Below are 19,050 nucleotides of genomic sequence, written 5' to 3'. Positions count from 1 at the left end.
TTCGTTCATTTCCAAAACAAACTCTTCCGATTTATTTTGAATACTGAGAAAATTGCTTAATAATAAACTATATCATTGCGAAATGATGCTCACAATAAATAAGATGCTATTGAGCTTTCTGCTTTGCTTCCTTTAATGACACTGCAGGAAAAGGAACCATCTAAAAATAGATGGTTTAATACCTCTTATTGTCTTACATCTAAATAATGGCAGAAATTGAGATTTAGATGTTAAAGGTTATGAATATTTCTTTTGTAAAAAAGTCTCCATAAACATTCACTTGAATAATACAAATGCATGTGTCTTTTATTTCTACATTTTACACTGAACTTAATTTTTTTAAAGATTTTATTTACTTACTTTTAAGGAAAGGGGAAGGGAGGGAGAAAAAGAGGGAGAAAAACACCAATTAGTTGTCTCTCACATGCTCCCAACCGAGGACCTGGCCCACAGCCCAGGCATGTCCCCTGACCTGGAACTGAACCAGCGACCTTGGGTTCCCGGGATGACGCCCAACCCACTGAGCCACACCAGCCAGGGCTGCGCTGCGCTTCAAAGGAAGACTTACTGAGCAGTTGGCACCTGTTGGACCGTGAGCACTAGGTCAGAGATACACACTCCATCCTCTCCGCAGTCCTTATGGAAAGGGACCTGCAAGGGAGAACAGTCCCAGACACATGCACGTGAGGACACACAGGGTATGCGTGTATGGCACAGCATGTATGGCATCACGCCATACATCACGCCATCACACAAGGCTCAGAACCACACCAAACTGAACAGTCTTAGGAAGATATATATGCGTTTAGCAACATGAGAAAGAAAAGCAATGATCAATGCCAAATCCAAGGAGATGACTTCCCCAGGGAGCAAGAGGAATGTGGGTCTGCCAGGCATGGGGAGTCCTGCAGATAACAGCTGTGAGTAGGGCTTCACTTTCTAAAGTGTTTGCGTTATTGCTCTGTATTTCTTTAACGCATATCTACAGAACCCCTCCAGTGGGCCGGGCGTGGCTCACCAGGCTCAGGAGGAACAGGGCAGAGACCAAGGAGGACAAAAATCTCAGCCTCCATGGAAGTCATGTGCTTTACACACAACCAATTGTATTTCATTCAGAAGATTAATAATATAAAGGCTACTGTCCTAAGTATGTGTCAAGCAGCCACAAGCTTCGCAAAGCTCAGTTGGAGTGAACTTGAGGCTGGGTGACCTCACTTACGCTGAAGACCTTGGCGGTCTCGGAGTAGGCTTCGAGGGCGGGGCTGGAGCCTGGGGTTGCCAGGCTGATGTTCACGCACAGGTCCAAGGGGCTGACGATGTCCGAGGGCTCCTAAACACACATGTGCATGCACACAAACACAGAGTCAGGTGATTAGCACACGGAAGCTTTAAAACAGGGGTGTCTGACCTTTTGGCATCTCTGGGCCACACTGGAAGAAGAGTTGTCTTGGGCCACACATCAATATACTATGACATGTCATCACAGAAGAATCTCATAATATTTTAAGTAAATTTATGATTTTGTGCTGGGCCACATTCACAGCCATCCTGGGCTGCAGGTGACCTGCGGGCCACAGGTTGGACATCCTCTACTTTAGAACAAGAAAATGGCCACAGTCTTGTTGCGAGTTTTCAAGACTCTGGCTTCTTCCCTTCTGCCCTAATCCCATTCTCCACCTCCCCACCACTAAGAAACCTAAAGACTCGGGTTCAGTAAAGATTAGAAGCAGCCATTCTTGGTTAATCCTCAGGAATCTCATCACATGAGCAGAGGGGACCATGGACACTTAGAGGGTATGTCCAGTTTTAATGCTCAGAAGACCCCTGTGTCAGTGTCTGGCTCTCAGGTGGTCGGCTCTGGCCTTTCCACTCCTGTGGCCAAGGCCTGGGCCTCCCTAGGCGTCCTGAGCAAACCTTGGGAAGGGAAGGCAATGGCCTCAGAGGGACGGTGCTCAGGATGATGGGGGAGGTTCCCTTCCTCAGTCAGAACCTAACTCTGCTCTGCAAGGCCCGATCTGGGGTGTGCCCACACCCGGAACCAAGCCCCCCAACTCTAGTTCATGTACATGGGTCATAAGTTCTTTAGCTTCTACATTTCCCACACTACTCTTGCCCTCCCCCTGTCTATTTTCTCCCCACAGTCTATGCTACTTATTCTCCGTACCTTCTCCCCCCTTCTCCTCCTCCCACTCCCCTGTTGCTAACCCTCTATGTGATCTCCATTTCTGTGGCTCCGCTCCTGATCTAGCTGTCTGCTTAGTTTCCTTTTGTTTTAGGTGTGGTTGTTATTAACTGTGAGTTTGCTGTCCTTTCGTTGTTTATATTTTTTTATCTTTTTTTCTTAGATAAGTCCCTTTAACATTTCATACAGTAAGGGCTTGGTGATGATGAACTCGTTTAACTTGACCTTATCTGAGAAGAACTTTATCTGCCCTTCCATTCTAAATTAGAGCTTTGCTGGATAGAGCAATCTTGAATGTAGGTCCTTGTCTTTCATCATTTGGAATACTTCTTTCCAGCCCCTTCTTGCCTGCAAGGTGTCTTTTGAGAAACCTAACTGTCCAGCTGACTTGCACAGGTAAGATGCTGTACGTCTCAGCCTGTAGTCACGAAGCCAGCGCCACCCGGTGCACCCTCTGCGCCTGGCCTTCAGTGTAGGGGTGGGGGCTGCCCGTGTTGCCTGGGCCACTGGTTTCTGCGGCATCCTGCCTAACAAAACATGTGAAAATGCCCAAACGGGGCTGCGAGGGCCGTCGAGCAATCCCCTCACAAACACACTCCCCGTCCTGGTCAGGAGAGAACCAGGCTCCGAAGGGCCAGAGCGAGACCGGACTTCGCCTCTTCCAGAGGGGTGAGCGCTTGTTACCAGCTCTGCTGATGGCGGGGACTGCTCCTGTCCCCAGCCCTTTGGAGGCCCAACTCCATGGAAACACTTCGTCACCTGGCTCAGGCCTGGCACGCACGATGGACCTCAGACTTGTATTGGTATCAAATACGGCGACTGCTGAAACACTGTCTCCAAGTGACAGAAACAGCCTGCAGCTTCTGAAAGCTTCTCACACGAGAAGGAACGTAGTCTCCGTGTGAACAACGGCTGGGCCGTCTCGTTCCCCGACTACAGGTGATGTGTTTCATCGGAGCCACCCGTCAGCTCAGGGAGGGCAGAGAATGGAAACCAGCCTGTTTCCCCTTAAGCGACCGATACAACTGGCCCCGAACGACAGAAAGGCCCAGACCTCCGCAGACGAGAAACCTCTCACTGGCACAACGCACAACTGAGGCTGAAGCACCCGCTGTATGTGCTTCTGGCTCTGTACTTGGCGTCTCTTGCCATGTGGCCCGTGCATGATCTACCTACACTGGAAATAATACCTGGAGGTGCCCCCGAAGCCTGCACATTCCTTGACCTTCAGCCCCCACATTTCTGGGGGTGAGGCCCCAGAATACACATTGCCTGAAAGTTTCCTTGGCAATGCTCATGCATCTTAATACTCTTGACAACCCCATTTTAGAAAAGTTCTTAAACGGCTCTTTCAAAAATGGTTTCCTGAGTAAATTACACTCTCAAACAATTATGTGGTTTCCAGGGGGAACTATGTATATAATTCATAAAATAAGTTTCCTGTTGGAAGTTTTCTCCTCTTGAAAAAGCATTTTCCTATTTGGGAGATTCTGAATCCATTTGCATGAGAGTAACTGACCTGAGATTAGGGCCAATCGTTTCAACCCGAAACGCTACCACCCGTCACCTTCGTTAATGAAATCCAATCATGGAACAACAGTTGAAATCATTCTTGTCAGCACCTTGAAAATGAAGACAATTTTTCCGCGATAGGAAAAATGTCAAAATAAAACTTATGGTCACCCAAACCTCCCTGTTAAATATCTAATGAAGCACTCTGTCCCGATGTCTTTAAGAACCTTCTATTTAGCCCTGTTTAGCATCCCAAATGAAATTTAATGCTACTAACTGATTAATAATGGAGTGTGACCGTGATACAAGCAAAGGAGATACGCCCCCTGTTCCTAGAACAGAAAAGCTTTCATTAGAAAAACAGGCCTTTTCTGACTCATCAGTTTCCGCTGTAGCTGGTCCTCGGAGATCAGACGGGAGGGGAAGTGAGAGAAAGGGAAGACGCCGAGGCCTCACCTGTATGTTGATGATGAACTTGGAGCAAGTCTGTGCTTGACGGATGACCACATTCTGCTGCAGGGCCCTCTCGTTGTTTTCCTTGAACAAGCCCCTGGGGGTGACTCTGGACGAGTACAGGTCTGCGTCAATTGTGACGTTATATGTAATGGCTATGGTAAAAATCATAAAAAATATCATTACAGACTTTTTCAAAGGAAAAAGCATCCCAGTCTTATCGTGTCTTCCTGGGTGAAGGACAAGAACATATAAAAATGGCGATTCTAGCTCTGGTGACGTATGTGACTATGGATACAGAGAAGTGTGGTTCAAAGAGACGTGGCGGGAGCGGGGCAAAGTCACGTGGAACAGCCACCACCTGCTGGTGACGTTGGCGGGGTCATCCCCTCACACTCTGGTTTCCAAACGTCACTCGGAACACGACAGCACGAAAAGGAGAGAAGCCGTTGCTGAGTGCCCACCATGGAACACGTTCTTACTTACGTGTTACCTTATCCAAGTTTCACAGTACGCTGGGAAGGGGGCCTCATTCTCCTAGTTTCCAGACAACGAACAGAACGAAAGAGGCGAATAATCCACCTCAGTTCACACAGCGAGGGCACGAGCCGATATAAAATCGGGTGATTCAGAGGCCAGAGCCCAGGCTCCCGCCGTCGCTGCAGGTGCGAGGGTTCACTGCTACTTGAGGAGGAGCTGAGGTGTCGCAGGGGGGCGTGCGTGGTGCTTTCCTGGGGAAGGCACGCAGCCTGGCAGTGAGGCGGTTCCAGTCCGACAGGCTTGGTCGGTGTCCCCACTCTGCCTTTACGAGCGGTGTGAGTGCAGGCAGTGTGTTAAACCTCTTTGAGCCTCCACTGCCTCATCAATAGAACAGATAACAGCACCAACCCATGGAAGAGGAAATGGGAAACCGATATGATAAAAACTGATGTCCGAAGCCAATGTCTAGCCCTGGCTGGTGTGGCTTAATGGATTGAGCACCAGCCTGAGAACCAAAGGGTCGCTGGTTCAATTCCCAGTCAGGGCACGTGCCTGGGTTCTGGGCCAGGTCCCCAGTGAGAAGCGCACAAGAGGCAACCGCACACTGATGTTTCTCTCAGTCTCTTTCTCCCTCCCTTCCCCTCTCTGAAAATAAATAAATACATTATTTTAAAAAAGAAGCCAGTGCCTAAACTATCACCAACTGAAGTCTGCTGACCGCACACTAAAATCAAGCGAGATCCGGCACTGTGTGTCGCTTCCCCTGGGGTTACTCGCTCTCATTTTATTACTGTCAGTATTTTAAAGGCTGAGCAGACTTCCGAAAATGTTAACTATAGATGTTACCTTTAGAATATCTACCAGAAATGTTGAATGATTTTTCTTGATCCAATGACTTTAGAAGGTCAGCAAAGAGGGATAGAACATGAAAGAGTCAAATGAACTAAAAACAGGTGGTAAAAATAACGCAAAGGAAAAGCAATGATGAGGCGGTGACTGTAGCTAGGACCAAGTTAGTAGACACGATGCCACTGTTCTGGTTTTTCCTAGCAGCTTGGTAAAGGTGGTGCGGAGTCTGAAATAACTTTCTATTTCACTAACCTTAAACCTGCAGTGTGAACCTGATGCAACAAATAACAGAGGTCCTGTGCTTCACAGATCCACACGTTAAGGTTGTGAAGATGGGAGTCACATCGTACATACTGCACGTCTGTGTGCACCTGGTGGCATCAGGGAAGGGGGACAGGCGCCCAATAAATAGTGGGACACCCAGAGACGCCAGACTGTGCGCAGAAGAGAGGAAATCCTCCGAGGGCAGGGACCCTTCTCCCGCCAGGAGAGGGGACCAGCTGGCCATTTCCACCACCTGACATTTTCCAAATAAATCTTTGAGATGGACTCTTCCTCCTATACTGAGATATCACTGACTTGTGAGAAACACTGTGTACATTTAAGGTGCAGAGGGTGGTGATCCGTATCCATGTATATTGCAAAACAGTCGGCACCGTAAGTGTAACCCACACACCCATCACCTCGCAGTCACGACTTCATTTTCTGTGGGAATTGTCACGCAGACAACGACAACAGTATTGTTGAGTACAGGCACCAGACTATCTGTTACTTCGGGCCACTCGGCGTGCACACAGTTGTGCAGGTGGGTGTGCAGGCAGAGCTGGGTCGGTGCTTGAGTGTGAAAGGAACGTGCCAGATGAGTGTGAAAATGGGGCAGTATGGAAAGTGTGCCAAGAAGTGAACCGGACCGCTGCTTCCCGTTCCCAGCCTCCACGCCGACAAACAGCCTGCTTCTCTATTTGCAGTCTTTACGCTCGTTTGTTTGTTTACCGTGGAGTGAAACACCTGCAGGAATACCGGTTCCTAGAGTTGAGAGCCTGAGACGGGTGCAGAGAGACCAGAACCCACGGGGCAGCGGCAGCAGCAAAGAAGGTCACCTAACCGAGTGTGAAGCCGACTGCTGTGCGTGGCAGGTGCTAAGACGCCGCGGCGGGTGGGGGGGGGGGATGAGGGGGTGGCGTGGCGGTGAGGAAAGACATGAGAGAGGAGGCGGACCCCAGCCAGGCCCCGGAAGATGCCTCGGCCAGTACCAGAGATGACGCCAGTTCCTGCTGACAAGTGCCCACAGGTTTCCTCCCTGTCCCTGGCTGAGAACATGTCTCAGGCTTCTACTCGTTTCTCTGGGTTTAGAAAACAGAAGACACTGGGCGAGAACTATGTATTCTTTTGTGTGACTGTCACCATTCCATGCTCACGGATTCCCGAAGAGTAAGGCTGATGTCTGGTACGCACACGGACACCTCTACCCGGACCATTGCACAGAGGCCCACAGGGGCACCTCCCTGCACCCGGGCCGCAGAAAGGGGGAGTGGGGCGAGACCAGTTTTCACGGAGGGGCCTGGGGGGAGAGAGACACCCAAGGGGTACAGTTGGGAGTCCCCGTGACTATGGCATAGAGACTGCAGCTCCATGCAGCAGATCGTCACCTGTGGAGATGACGGAGGAAGGTCACTCAGGGGTGGCCAACCTTTTGGCCTCTTGGGCCACACATTAAATACACAAACACGAACAAAAACCGAGGAGCCAGAAAACAAGAGGTTTTAAGTAAATTTACAGTTTTGTGTTGGGCCGCCTGCACAGCCATCCCGGGCCACGTGGGGCCCACGGGCTGCAGGATGGACCCCCCGGAAAGCGTCCCGCCCGGTTAGCCCCTCCCAGGCACCATGCGTGTGTGGCAACTGAAGTGTCTGCAAGTAAAACCCCTATTTCTTTTGGCCTGCAAACTCAAAGCGCAGGTCGCACTCAGGACTAAAGGCCTTCAAGCGAAGCTGCCTCCACGCAGGTTATTTCGAGTCCACTCACCCACTTGGCTGTCCTGCTCAGGGGGCCTGAACTTGGCGCTGAAGCAGAGCCCCACGTGCACCTCGGCGTTCTTGTTGGACAAGGAGATTTTCTCTGGTGTGAATGAAGCCTCTATAGACACATCAGCAATACTTTGCGACCTGAAAGATGCAGCAGAAACAGGTAAACGGGCGTGTTGCTGAGGGCCACACAGGGGACCAGGGCCACCGATTCCCAATTATTCTCTCCACCACTGTCTCGGCGCTTCAGCAGTATTTTATATTGAAAGCTCTAAGACGGTGGAGGGATCATGTGTTTTGTTTTGTTTGTTTTTATCCTCACCCAAGGACACTTTTAGAGACAGGGGAAGGTTGGGGGGGAGGGTAGGAGTGGGGGAGGGGGGGAGAGAGAGAGAGAGAGAGAGACTGAGATATGTGAGAAACATCGACTGACTGCCTCCCGTCCGTACCCTGACTCTAGATCAAACCCGTAACCTAGGTAAGTGCCCTGACTAGGAACTGAACCCGCAACCTTTTGGTGCATGGGATGATGCTCCAACCAACCGGGCCACACCGGCCAGGGCCACCTGGGCAAGGTGCTCCACCCATGAGCTCTCTGAAGGGCTCCATACACACGGCCCTATTGCTTCTACAACACACCTATGTACCGGGCAGGACAGACGTCATGGCCACTTAGCAGTGGAGAGTCTGAGACACAAAGACGTGTGTAACTTCAATGAGTGACAGGTAGCGAGAAATAGTGGCACGTGAGCTGTGAAAGCCCGTGGCATCCTCATCGCGTGCCCGGTGGGATTTCTCCTTCACCATGGCGACGACCCCTTTAATGATTTACAAAGCAACAAGCAGACATTGATAATTTCCCTGTTCCTAAACGGACTCCAAGAAGCCAGAGAAAACATTTTCTTTTAATTTCAGGGTGTGAGTCCATTGAAAAGTTATTTTGATAGTTTCTCACGTATCTATTAGGCCCCTGGAAAGCAGTCAGAAAGTGTCTCGTGAGCGATGCAGCCTGTCCACACGCCTGCTCAGTCTGCAGTGTCTGAGTGGGGGCGGAGGGGGGGGTCGGGTTCTCGTCCTCAGGTCCTGGGATCCGAGCACTCGTCCCAGTAGGAATGGCATCCATTGAAATTACTTTGTACACTTGTCTTTTAAAAATTATTCTCAGGAAGTCACCCAGAAAAACCAGCCTCCACACCTTATGAGAATGAGACCACAAAATGCCATTGACCTAGCTTGACTGAACTTCAATAAATTGATTTCATGCGTCTTGACTGTTTTAAAGAATCAAAGTCACCTTCCATGAGAAAGGCTCGGCCACCACTGGCAACATGAGCGAAAGCGCCAGAGCAGAGGGACGGGAGCCCACCCTGGTGGCCACAGGGTGACGTCCACTGGAGGTGTGAGTCCTTATTGCTTAACGTCAGTCACATGATTATGTTATCACACCTTGCATTTTCCAATGCTATGCTACCCTTAACCGATTTAACGGATTTTATTCAGTAAACATTTTCCTGTTTTTGAAGTCTTAAACGTGAACCTGGAGTTTCGTTTTTCCACGTACAGATTTCATTAAAACAATGCATTTTGTGCTGTAAAACCACAGTGAGACCCTGTAAACAGCATCATCACACTGAGAAACGACACGACAGCCTGGGTGCTGTTTTGTTCCTCGGGTACTTGGACGCCGAATGCACGTTTTTCAACAGACACAAGTGAGCGATCCCCAGGGGTTCTCGATCAAGCTCTCGGTTTCTCTCTGATTCCCTTTCCTCACCAGCCCCACAGGTTTATTTTCGTCCTTGAATCACACGGCCTCTGAATCCCTCATTGTCCCTGCTCCTCAGCTCCTCCGGAGTTCACGGAGAGGTCACTAGACCCACATAAGGGCTTCTGGTTGGTGACTAATAATTCTGAAAGGTGCCTCTTAACCACGCGAGAAGCAGCACTCCTCTCATGTGGTCTGAGCACCCAGAGTGTCTAGGCCACTCCCCGGAGGCTGCCCAGAGGCAGTGGGCGGAGTGAGATTGGGCTGCTGGGGGATCTCAGAGACCCGGGTACCGTTTCCCGGGCTTTGTCTGTGCTGTGCTTGCCTCCCTGCACACAGAGAGAAGAGGCACCGGACGCTGCTGTGGAGCAAGTGGTTTCTATCCCCCACCGGGGGAAATGCACACCCTCCTCTATGCCAACCACAACACCCCAGTGTCCCAGCATCTCGGACAGTGCATGTGGTCTTCCCGAGAGACTGGCACAGCGGTCTGCCTGCTTCTCAGGCCTGGTGTCACCCGCCGCTGCTCGCCTGGCTCTCCCCGACTCACCAGAGCTGAACCACGCGCCCGAAGGCGCCCACGGACACATCGGTGATGGAGTCCCCATTGAGATCTCCGTGGCCATCCAAGGACCTGCCGAAGAACTGCAGAGGGCTCCGGAAGGCTCTGTCAGATCCCAGGATTTTCTGAAGAACACATGTGACATGAAATTACGGGATGCAGAAACTGAGACGGACAGTCCCTCACCTTCTCTACACGGCCACGCCCAGGGGGCCTCGGTCTCTGTAAAATCCCACCCATTTTTCAGGCTCTCCTTATCTGATCCTTTTTTCATTCCCAAAGCCACATTTTCATCAATGAAACAGCATGACTCGTTTAACATAAAATCACAAACCGGCACGATGTGGTGGAGGAACAGCAACTTGGGAAGGAGCCAATCAAGTTCAAGTCCCGAGTCCAATCCGACCTTCCTTCCCTCAGGACTCTACTCCAAGGTGCTTCCCCTCCCCCTTTGAAACACCTGATACCTCCGGTCCCCAAACGCTTATTCCCTGTTTCACTGAAAGTATTCCTTCCCATTGATTACTATCTGGAACTCTTTATCTTATTTATCTTATTTTTCCTCTGTCTTGTCCACAAGAGTGGACCAGTAAGATCCACGAAGAGCAGACGTTTGCCTGGGTCTCTGCAGCACCTGCAAAGCCTAGGACAGTCCTGACCCCTGGTAGGAGCTCACTGAGCAGTGACCGAACGAGGGGATAAGCTGTAAGATGAGATGAGTGGAGCGGAGGGTCCAAGTAATTCCCTGTTGCACTGGCACCAGATACCAGAGTGCGAACGCGTCACCACGAACCGCACGCCTCACCTGGGAGCACTTCGTACGGATGGTGCCCTCGTGGCCGTTGTAGATGTACACGGCGCCGGAGTTGTGGTTTTCCAGAGGCGCCCCGACAATCACATCGTTAAGGCCGTCCATGTTGACGTCCGAGAGAGCCGCGATGGCCGAGCCGAACCGAGCATTTTCAACGCCCTCAGGGCCTTCCAGAAACTGGTGCCAATTCAAAACACCCTTGCAGAGGGAAAAGGGCCAGATTTAAGGCAACCTGACAGCGTTTGCAATGAAAATCTATAGCAAAGGACGGCTGAGCCGATTTGCAAACTGGTAAATGTGGCTTGTAAACCTTGAACTCAAAATTCCCCAAACATGATAACAATTTCAAGTAATAATTTTTATAACTGAGGCCATAGGATGTGGGGTCATAAATCAAGGTGAAAGGAGGGAATTCTCCTTAGCAACACAACCTACCTAAAGTATCCATTCCTTTATTTCCTTTCCCTCTCAATATAAACATCTTTACTAGTTTCTAAACCTCTTGATTTAAAATTTTTCTGGTGAAAATGGAATGTTCTGGATAAAAGTAAGGTACAGGCAAAATAAAATACAGTATCTTCACTTAGACCTTTACATAAAACTTACTGAACAATGGCATCATTATACTGGTATAGGAAGTGAACAAAGAGATTGCTAATATACATTATAGGAAACACTAAATAATCCCACCCAAAGGAAATCCATTTCCTTGTAAAAGACACAGATGTTGCTACAGGTTTTGAAATCACAAATGGAAACGTGTCACAACTTCATAAGCAAAGCAACACTGGTCACCATGGAAGTGGGTCAGTGCTGATTCTTTCTCCCCGCCCCCCCGTCATCCTCTAGAAATCGGTTTGCTGCCAAGTTTGAGAAGGAACTGGATCGTCTCCCCTTCAGTGGTTAGTGATAATTCAGAATGGCCGACGAGCGAGAAATATTTAAGAAACTGAGATCCAGTCCATTTTCAACCAAGTAGATACGCCCTTTCTTTACTAGACACTCAACTATACACTCTCTATATTCTTTTTTGTTTTTTAAAAAATATTTTATTTATTTATCTTTTAGAGGGGAAGGGAAGGAGAGAGGAAGAGAAACATCAATGTGTGGTTGCTTCTCATGCATCCCCTGCTGGGAACTGGCCTGCAACCCAGGCATGTGCCCTGACTGGGAATCGAACCGCAATCCTCTGGTTCGCAGGCCCGCACTCAATCCACTGAGCTACACCAGCCAGGGCTATACTCTCTATATTCTTTAGAATGTTCTTAATTGCTTCTGCTCAAGGTAATTTTACATTAATTTAAGTAAGTCGGGGCAAAACATCACCCCAACCAACACGGCATTTACTGTAGCAACAGCAGCTCCTCTTCCCCCCCACCTTTCTCTAGGTCATCAAATTTTCTACGTCACGGTCCTTACGTGGATGGACGTAGAGAGGTGTGTCTTCGAGTTGGAAAAACTGTTCTTCCATGTTAGAAAATGCTGAGTTTTATGTGCAAGGACTGGAAAGTTCAAGAGTTGAACATACACCTAAATGTTACACTAAGCAATGGAATCTCCTGCCTAAACAAATGCAGAAGGCGTCCCAGATTATATGGAGGTTTCCAGAGTGCCTGGCATAATCTGCCCAATTCAGGTAAGAAGTTAGTAAGATTACTTCGAGCTGTTATCATTGTTTCTTTACGGCAAAGAAGAATAATTGGGTAAGATACTTGGAAAATACACAGAGGTTTGTGTGCGTGCATGTGCGTGTACTTAAAAATGATACCTACTTACAACGACTTCATTTGTATCAGAGAATACCTAGTCAAAGACCTCCTGTGGAAAATGCCCGTGCACAATATGTTAAGTTCTAGATTCATGTAATTTTAAAAATTATAACTAAATGGTGACATTCTCACAATGAAGAAATATAATCCACACATGAAAATCATTATTTAGAGATAATAGATTCTCTTTAGGTAAATGCAAACGTGCAGATGAACTCCTCTTTACCAAAGCGAACACGAACAAAGCCAGCACAGGGACTTTGTTACCTTGGTGACGGTGAACAGATAGACGCGCCCCTCCTCCTTCTTCAGGCTGTTCATGTACGTGGGCGCACCCACCAGGAGCACGTCCGTCACGCCGTCTCCATCTACATCCACCGAACACAGCACGCTGCCGAAATACGAGCCGATCTGGAGCGAGAAAGCACAGCAAGCTCAGGACTCCTGGGGCCCACACAGTCCTAATATCACGCTGACCTTGTACTTCCTCATTTGACAAGTGCAAAGTGGGCGTTTACTCCTGGGAAAGTGCTAGAGATGGAAAGCATCCCCTTCTCTCAGGCCGCATCGTCGTCACATGCTTGGCCCTTAAACCTCAGGGTATACACAAACCACCAAGAAAATGCTTGTAAAAATACAGATTCCTGAGACCCATTTCTAGGGATTCTGAGGCAATGCCTGGGATGTGATTCCCGAAAGCAGTATGCTTATAACCCCTCCAGGTGTTTCTGATGCTGGTGGGTCAAAGGCCACACTTGGCAGACACAGCAGGTGTGTTCCGGAGAAAAGGGGGAGCGAATGCCTCGCTTCCACGCAAAAAGGTCTTCGAATAGAGGAGAGGACCGAGTAGCGTGTGGCCGGATTGCAGGGGGTCGGGAAGGCTCCGGAAGATCAAGTATTGCAGGCATGGCGTCCTCAAAGACGCCAAGGGGTTTTCCGAGTGGAGAGGGGCAGGGACATGTGCGTGAGGTTGGTGTCCCTGGCCTGATCGGGGACAGGAGCGTCATCCCTGGACAGGTTGGGATGGGGCAGTTAGAGGGAGAGAAAGCGAAAGGAGACAGGGAATCGGAATGCTCATCCCATTGGGCCGTGTTGGGCACATGCCCGGGGAACAGCTCTGAAGCGTTTGGAAACAGGTAAGAAGTGATTTCTTCTGTAACACTTTCGTGGTTTTTTTTTTCTTCAAAATAAAATCACCCTTTTACAAAATACTAAAGAGGAGGGGAAAGCATGTGACCACAACTGGTCTGTGGTCAAGGAAGTTGAAGACTCAGGTCTCCCGAGTCCAGGAAAATCCAGAGAGACCGTGGGATTGGAGTCACTCCCACAGCAGAGAAATCTGAGCAGGTCGCTTTCTCCCACGCGGGGAGAACATTTCCGGGGGCCGTCGGAGACCACGATGCGCATAGGTGCCTGGGCCACGGGTCCAAGCGGCTCAGGAAGGAAATGGGAGTCTGTCTGTCTGCTCACCTCCGCTCCCACGGGCCACGCCCGAGACAGTCGGGGCCATTTACTATGAAACTGTCACACATCAGGGGAAAGTGGCCGAGAGTCACTTTCAGTGAGCTCAGAGTGACAAGACCCCACTCCCTTCTCATTATTTCTCCTCCAAACCCTCGGCCCCTGGCAGGGGCTTGCCTACAAACCGGCGGCTAGGTGCCCGTTGTTGTGGCTAAATGGTGCCCGGCATTCTTAATCCGGGGGTTGAAAATGTGGAGTGGCGAGTAGACAAACGTCGCAGGCTGTGAGGCCGGCTGGGACTGGATTTGAATGGCACCCGTGAAAGCTACGTGACCTGGGAAGCTAGTCGACCTCACGGAGCCTGTCAAGAGGAAGCGGCAGGTGTCCGCGCCGCCGGGAAGACTTCAGGGACGTTTCGCGTGAACGCAGATGGCAGAGTCACAGGGCAGGCCCTCAGGGAGCGCTAGTCTCCCTTCCCACCGCCTGCCCACCTGCCCCAGCTCTGCCCCGTGTCACCTGCTAAATGACGGACTCTTTACCTGGTCGCCTCTGTGAGCCTGAACAACGGTGACATTGCCACTCTCACTGACACGGTAGAGCACGATCTGGCCAGTGTAATTTGCCCGGGGAGCACCTGCGACGAAGTGGACGCCCTTTCCAGTAGAGATGGCGGCCACAGAGTAACCTAGGAGAGACGGAGTCACAGGGTAGTAGGTGGCCCGGACGGGCTCCGCTGGCAGAGGCGGCCAGAGGCCCCTTGCGAGAGCTGTGAGGCGCAGCTCCGTGTCCCGAGCCTGCCACCCAGGGCACGTCCAGCTGTTTCTAAGATGAACTGTGCCTGCACTTTGACCCACGGCACTGCCCTGCGCAGGCAGGACATCGGACCCCAGGTTGTGGGTTGCCCCCCCCACCAGCCACTCGCGCACCTGGCCCACACGACGTTTCTCTAACAAGTCACCAAATGGGTAGAAAAGGGAAGGTGCAGAGTGGGGAGAAGACAGGCTTGGGGGTCGGACGGTCCCACTCCCAGCGCTGGGTCTGTCACCTTGAGGCAAATTCGTAAGCTCGTGGGCGCTCAGAGACACAATGGGGACAGTGAGACCCCCTCCAAGGGCCACTGGAAGGGCTTAAATGTCCGTGTAAATTTCTGTTGACAGCCCAGGCGCTGCCCCAAAGTAAGTGTTCAAAACCAGAGGCAGTCTATCCTGGGAACAGGAGACTGAGGACTCCGAATTTTTGTACGACCGTCACCAGCTGTGTTGGCTTTTAGAGACCACTTCCACTTTGGAGACAACAGGAACACCACCACCCGGAGAGCCGGAAGAGACCAGCGAGTGTAATACGGGGTTCGTTAAGGGGTTATGGGCAAAGGTCTGGTTGGGGACACAAAGACTGTGTAGTAAAAGAATAAGTAGGTGACAGTTAAGGGCCTGCTGAATTGACCCTGAGACCCCACGGGAGGCTCGTTGAAGGGAAGGGGGTCAGGCTGCGGAGCCCGGGCTGCCATGCCTCACCTAAGTAGGAACTGTGGTTTCTATCTTGCAGAATCTCCTCGAAGGCTTCCTTAGGGAAGATCAGACGTCCGTGAGACGTCTGCTGAACCACAGTTCCGCTCCAGTCATAGGCGCCGACGGCACCCAGCATCAGAACGTCCTAAAACAATGGAAAAAGAAAGATGGAAACAAATCTCCTTCAAAGCATAAGAACTCAGCCTAGGCAGAACGCTGAAATCAACTGTCTAGGGTTAAGGAAAACCTAAGCACGATGAAGTGGTCACACAACTGTCTGTGATCTATCAGAGGTGCCTTTGTGCTGGAAAAGGAGCCTTCCCATGGCCATGCTCCCTCGGCTTGACTCGGTATCACGCACCCTATAGACAAAGCTTTGTAATACGCGATAATCAGGAGGGGCGCACAGCCCTACTCAGACCTCCACTGGAAGTCACAGGTTTGCAAGGGCCGAAGTTGAGCGCCTCTGGGAAGGAGTCAGCGCAGAGCCTCTGGTCCCAGGGGTTCACAGAGAAGCTCGCGGTGGGGTGCAAGGCAGCTCGAGAAACAGGAAACGCTCCGCATCATCTCTCTCCTGTCCCGTCTACTTGAAAACAGCACAGCTACACAAGCCACCCTCAGTCCTGACCAGTGTGGCTCGGTTGGTCGCAGCATCATCCCGTAAACCGAAAAGTGGCCGGTGGGACTCCTGGTCAGGGCACATGCCTGGGCTGTGGGTTTGCTCTTCGGTCCAGCCTCGTACAAGAGGCGACGAGTCAGCGTTTCTCTCTCACATCAGTGTTTCCCTCCCTTTCTTCCCCCCTCACTTCCTCTCTCTCTAAAAACAAACAAACAAACAAATAAAATCTTTTTTTAAAAGGGTGCCCGTAGCTGTGACAGCCCATCTAATGTCAGGGAACTGCCACGGGCCAGCCCCGGTGGCGGCGGGTGGAGGACACCGGCTAGCTGGCCAGATTGCACCCTGCCCTGAATAGTCGAACCTGTGGGTCCTCGCAGAACACGGGGGTGGTCGGGATGGGATTTATTATTTCTAAATTTTTGATCTTACACATCAGGAAACATTTTGAATTGAAAAATACGAGCCACTAAAAAATAGCAAATCGGGAAATGCTGGATTTGAGACCAGGAGACCATGAAACCATGTGAATGACCATCGAAAATCCAGGACTTGGAATCGGGAATGGCAAAGAACCTCAGGGAGAGGCCAAAGCCTTCAGGAGTTCGTGTTAAGAGTTCTCTGTTGAGGGAAGACCCGTGACTTTTACGAGTATCTCTAAAGACTGGTCACCCAGAAGGAGAAAACGGGCTGTGTTTCCGATCCAGTCCTCGGAGTGCGCGCTGCCCCTGCGTATTTCGAGGCATCCCTTCCTCCCGCCACGGCTCCCTCACGGCCAGAGCAGACCTGCACTCAGAGGCCTGGGAGATGGATGTTTCCGAGAACAGCCTTCCCTGAGCTAAGAAGATGTCCCCCCCATGCTTTCCTAACTCCTTCCCTGTCCAACTGTTTCCTGTCTCCGCTCTTACAGGGAGACACGACAACTCAACAAGGACGCTGGCAACAGAGACAGTGGCTTTAACCAACTTTTTCACTAGTTAATTGGTCCAAAGGAAATTCCTGCCAAAGGAAAGTCCGCAGCACAAAAAAGCTCAAGGACTCTGACTGGGAGTCATAACTGTTGGTCCCCAGGCGGCTGTTTTCCCGTGGGAGGGGCACGGCTGCCATGCCCACAAGTGTCGGGGGTCTAACGACGCCGCGGCAGGAAGTTACACACGATATACACACGTTTTCAGGAGCGTAATCCGCGCTGAATCCCACTTGGGACATTTCCATCTGGAACTTTTCTCCTCCTTGAACAGTGCCTGGGAAGCAGCAGTTTCCAGAATTAGATGGCTGTCATCAATTCTGAATCGATTCTTCAATCACACACGCACACACGCACACACACACCCCTGAGGTGCTGAGGTTCGCCCACAGAGCCGGCGGGTCGGAGAAAGCACTAAGGACGTGCTCCAGCAGACATGGAAATCCTCAGTATTTCCTCGGCAGACCCTCAAGTTGTCATTACTCTTGATTATGTAGAACACACTTATTGACATGAAGTGTCAGACGGCAAAGAACACTCAATATAGAGGATGGAGGAGATACAAACTGAGCCGATGGCCTTTTCAAAAAGAGCCTATCGTTACTAACTAAGAAACTCTTTGCATTTTTAACTTTAAATATTGGTACTAACATTTAGCTTTTAAATATTGGAATTAAAAAGTGCGTGCCCATCTCAGGTGTCAGGTGATGTGCAGTGCCCACGATGCTGACAGGTGGGGGCGGTCAGCCTGCAGGGTCCGGCAGTCAAGGCTGAGCAGGAATGTACCCCCGCCCCCCGGGGAGTTCAACCCAGTCCAACACATGCGGTGCCTCCAACTCAGCCCTAGGAGACTCAATTAGTATCGTTTCCACACATCGTGGTCACGATGGGTCTCATTATCCTTGCAAAAATGGAGCTGAATTCCTGGAGAGCCATTTTTATAGCGAGGAGACCAACTGTACCCCACGACTCAGGCGCTTATTTAGAAGATGTGATAATTGACACGGCATGAGTAGGGAGAATTCTCAGCACAGTGACGCAGCATTGTCCCCAACCTCGTCCAAGCAGTTAACACACATACTCATTTGTAGCGAGCTTTTAGACGGCATTAAGATTGTTCACACTCACACCACCACAGAAGAACAAAATTACGATAATAGGCAGCCAAATAACTTCATTCCAGGGCACGTGAGAGCTTGACAATGATTTAAACAATTCTGGAGCCCCATGGGACATTTAAGAAGCAACAAGACTTTTTGGATAGAACTTTCCAGTGGATAATTAGGAGACTAAGATACAACTGAGGAACGAATACTGAGTCGATCCAACTCCCTTGGACCTGGTTTCAGAAGCAGCACTCATTACATAGCAGGTGCTCAATAAAATACACTTTTTACTGTCAGTAGTTGTTTGGGGTCACCATCAGGAGCCAGGTTTGGGGTCGTAGGGGCCTTCTTCCCAACTGGAGTGTGTGTCCCAGTCATGCACACAAGTGACATCTGGAACATGGGCCATTTCTGCAGTGGCTGGACCTTCCAAGGCCGTCAGTGCACTACCGTCGATCGGACAGATGCTCCCTTGAAGCCCTAACTACTGACAATCTGCACTGTATTTTTCTAATTTTAAAAGTATACATGTTTATAAACAAACTCAAAAATTTGTGAAATCAGGTAACATGGTGTAAAAAAGTAAAACTTTTTACAATTATAAAAACACCAATGCCAAAAGGTAAAACTATTTACAATTATAATGGATGTTACTAAATTGCCTCCTAAACGTTATAGAATTTGTAACTTCATCAATAGTCTATGAGCTTCTTGCTTCTCCATAATCTGTCCAAAATTAAACATTACTAATCTCTGTTATCTTTTAAACACCAAGTCACAGGGATTTAATTTATGCTTTTAAATAATTGGGAATATGTTCTTATGTTCCTTGGTTATTTGTAGTTCACCTTGTATAAGATACTTATTCACGATGTTTGCCTATTTTGCTCACTGACTTAAGAGTTCTTCTCATATGAGGCACACACGTTACCATTTACAGAGCCAGCATGCGTCAAACACCGAGAATTCCTGGAAGGAGTGTTCG

The 19,050-nt window shown here is 49.9% G+C and overlaps 1 protein-coding gene across 2 annotated transcripts in view; it reads right to left on the bottom strand.

Annotated features, from left to right (window-relative positions):
- ITGA2 (integrin subunit alpha 2) overlaps positions 1-19,050 on the bottom strand; it is a 78,840-nt gene that overhangs the window by 20,672 nt on the left and 39,118 nt on the right. Inside the window, exons 10-19 of one of the 2 annotated variants that reach the window (XM_037038486.1) lie at positions 17,160-17,236; positions 15,388-15,521; positions 14,408-14,558; positions 12,675-12,818; positions 10,633-10,836; positions 9,816-9,952; positions 7,502-7,641; positions 4,151-4,302; positions 1,220-1,330; positions 569-651 (exon numbers count right to left, since the gene is read on the bottom strand). In XM_037038486.1, the coding sequence (XP_036894381.1) occupies positions 569-651; positions 1,220-1,330; positions 4,151-4,302; positions 7,502-7,641; positions 9,816-9,952; positions 10,633-10,836; positions 12,675-12,818; positions 14,408-14,558; positions 15,388-15,521; positions 17,160-17,236 (1,333 nt within the window). Of the gene's footprint in view, positions 1-568; positions 652-1,219; positions 1,331-4,150; positions 4,303-7,501; positions 7,642-9,815; positions 9,953-10,632; positions 10,837-12,674; positions 12,819-14,407; positions 14,559-15,382; positions 15,522-17,159; positions 17,237-19,050 lie in introns of both variants that reach the window. The other variant, XM_037038485.1, reaches the window with a different exon arrangement.

This window comes from Sturnira hondurensis, unplaced genomic scaffold, assembly GCF_014824575.4.
Source record: "Sturnira hondurensis isolate 20B ecotype Veracruz unplaced genomic scaffold, ASM1482457v3 Scaffold0024400, whole genome shotgun sequence".
NCBI lineage: Eukaryota > Metazoa > Chordata > Mammalia > Chiroptera > Phyllostomidae > Sturnira > Sturnira hondurensis.
Note: the sequence above shows the minus strand (reverse complement) of the source record. Positions and strands in the feature narration are given on the sequence as shown.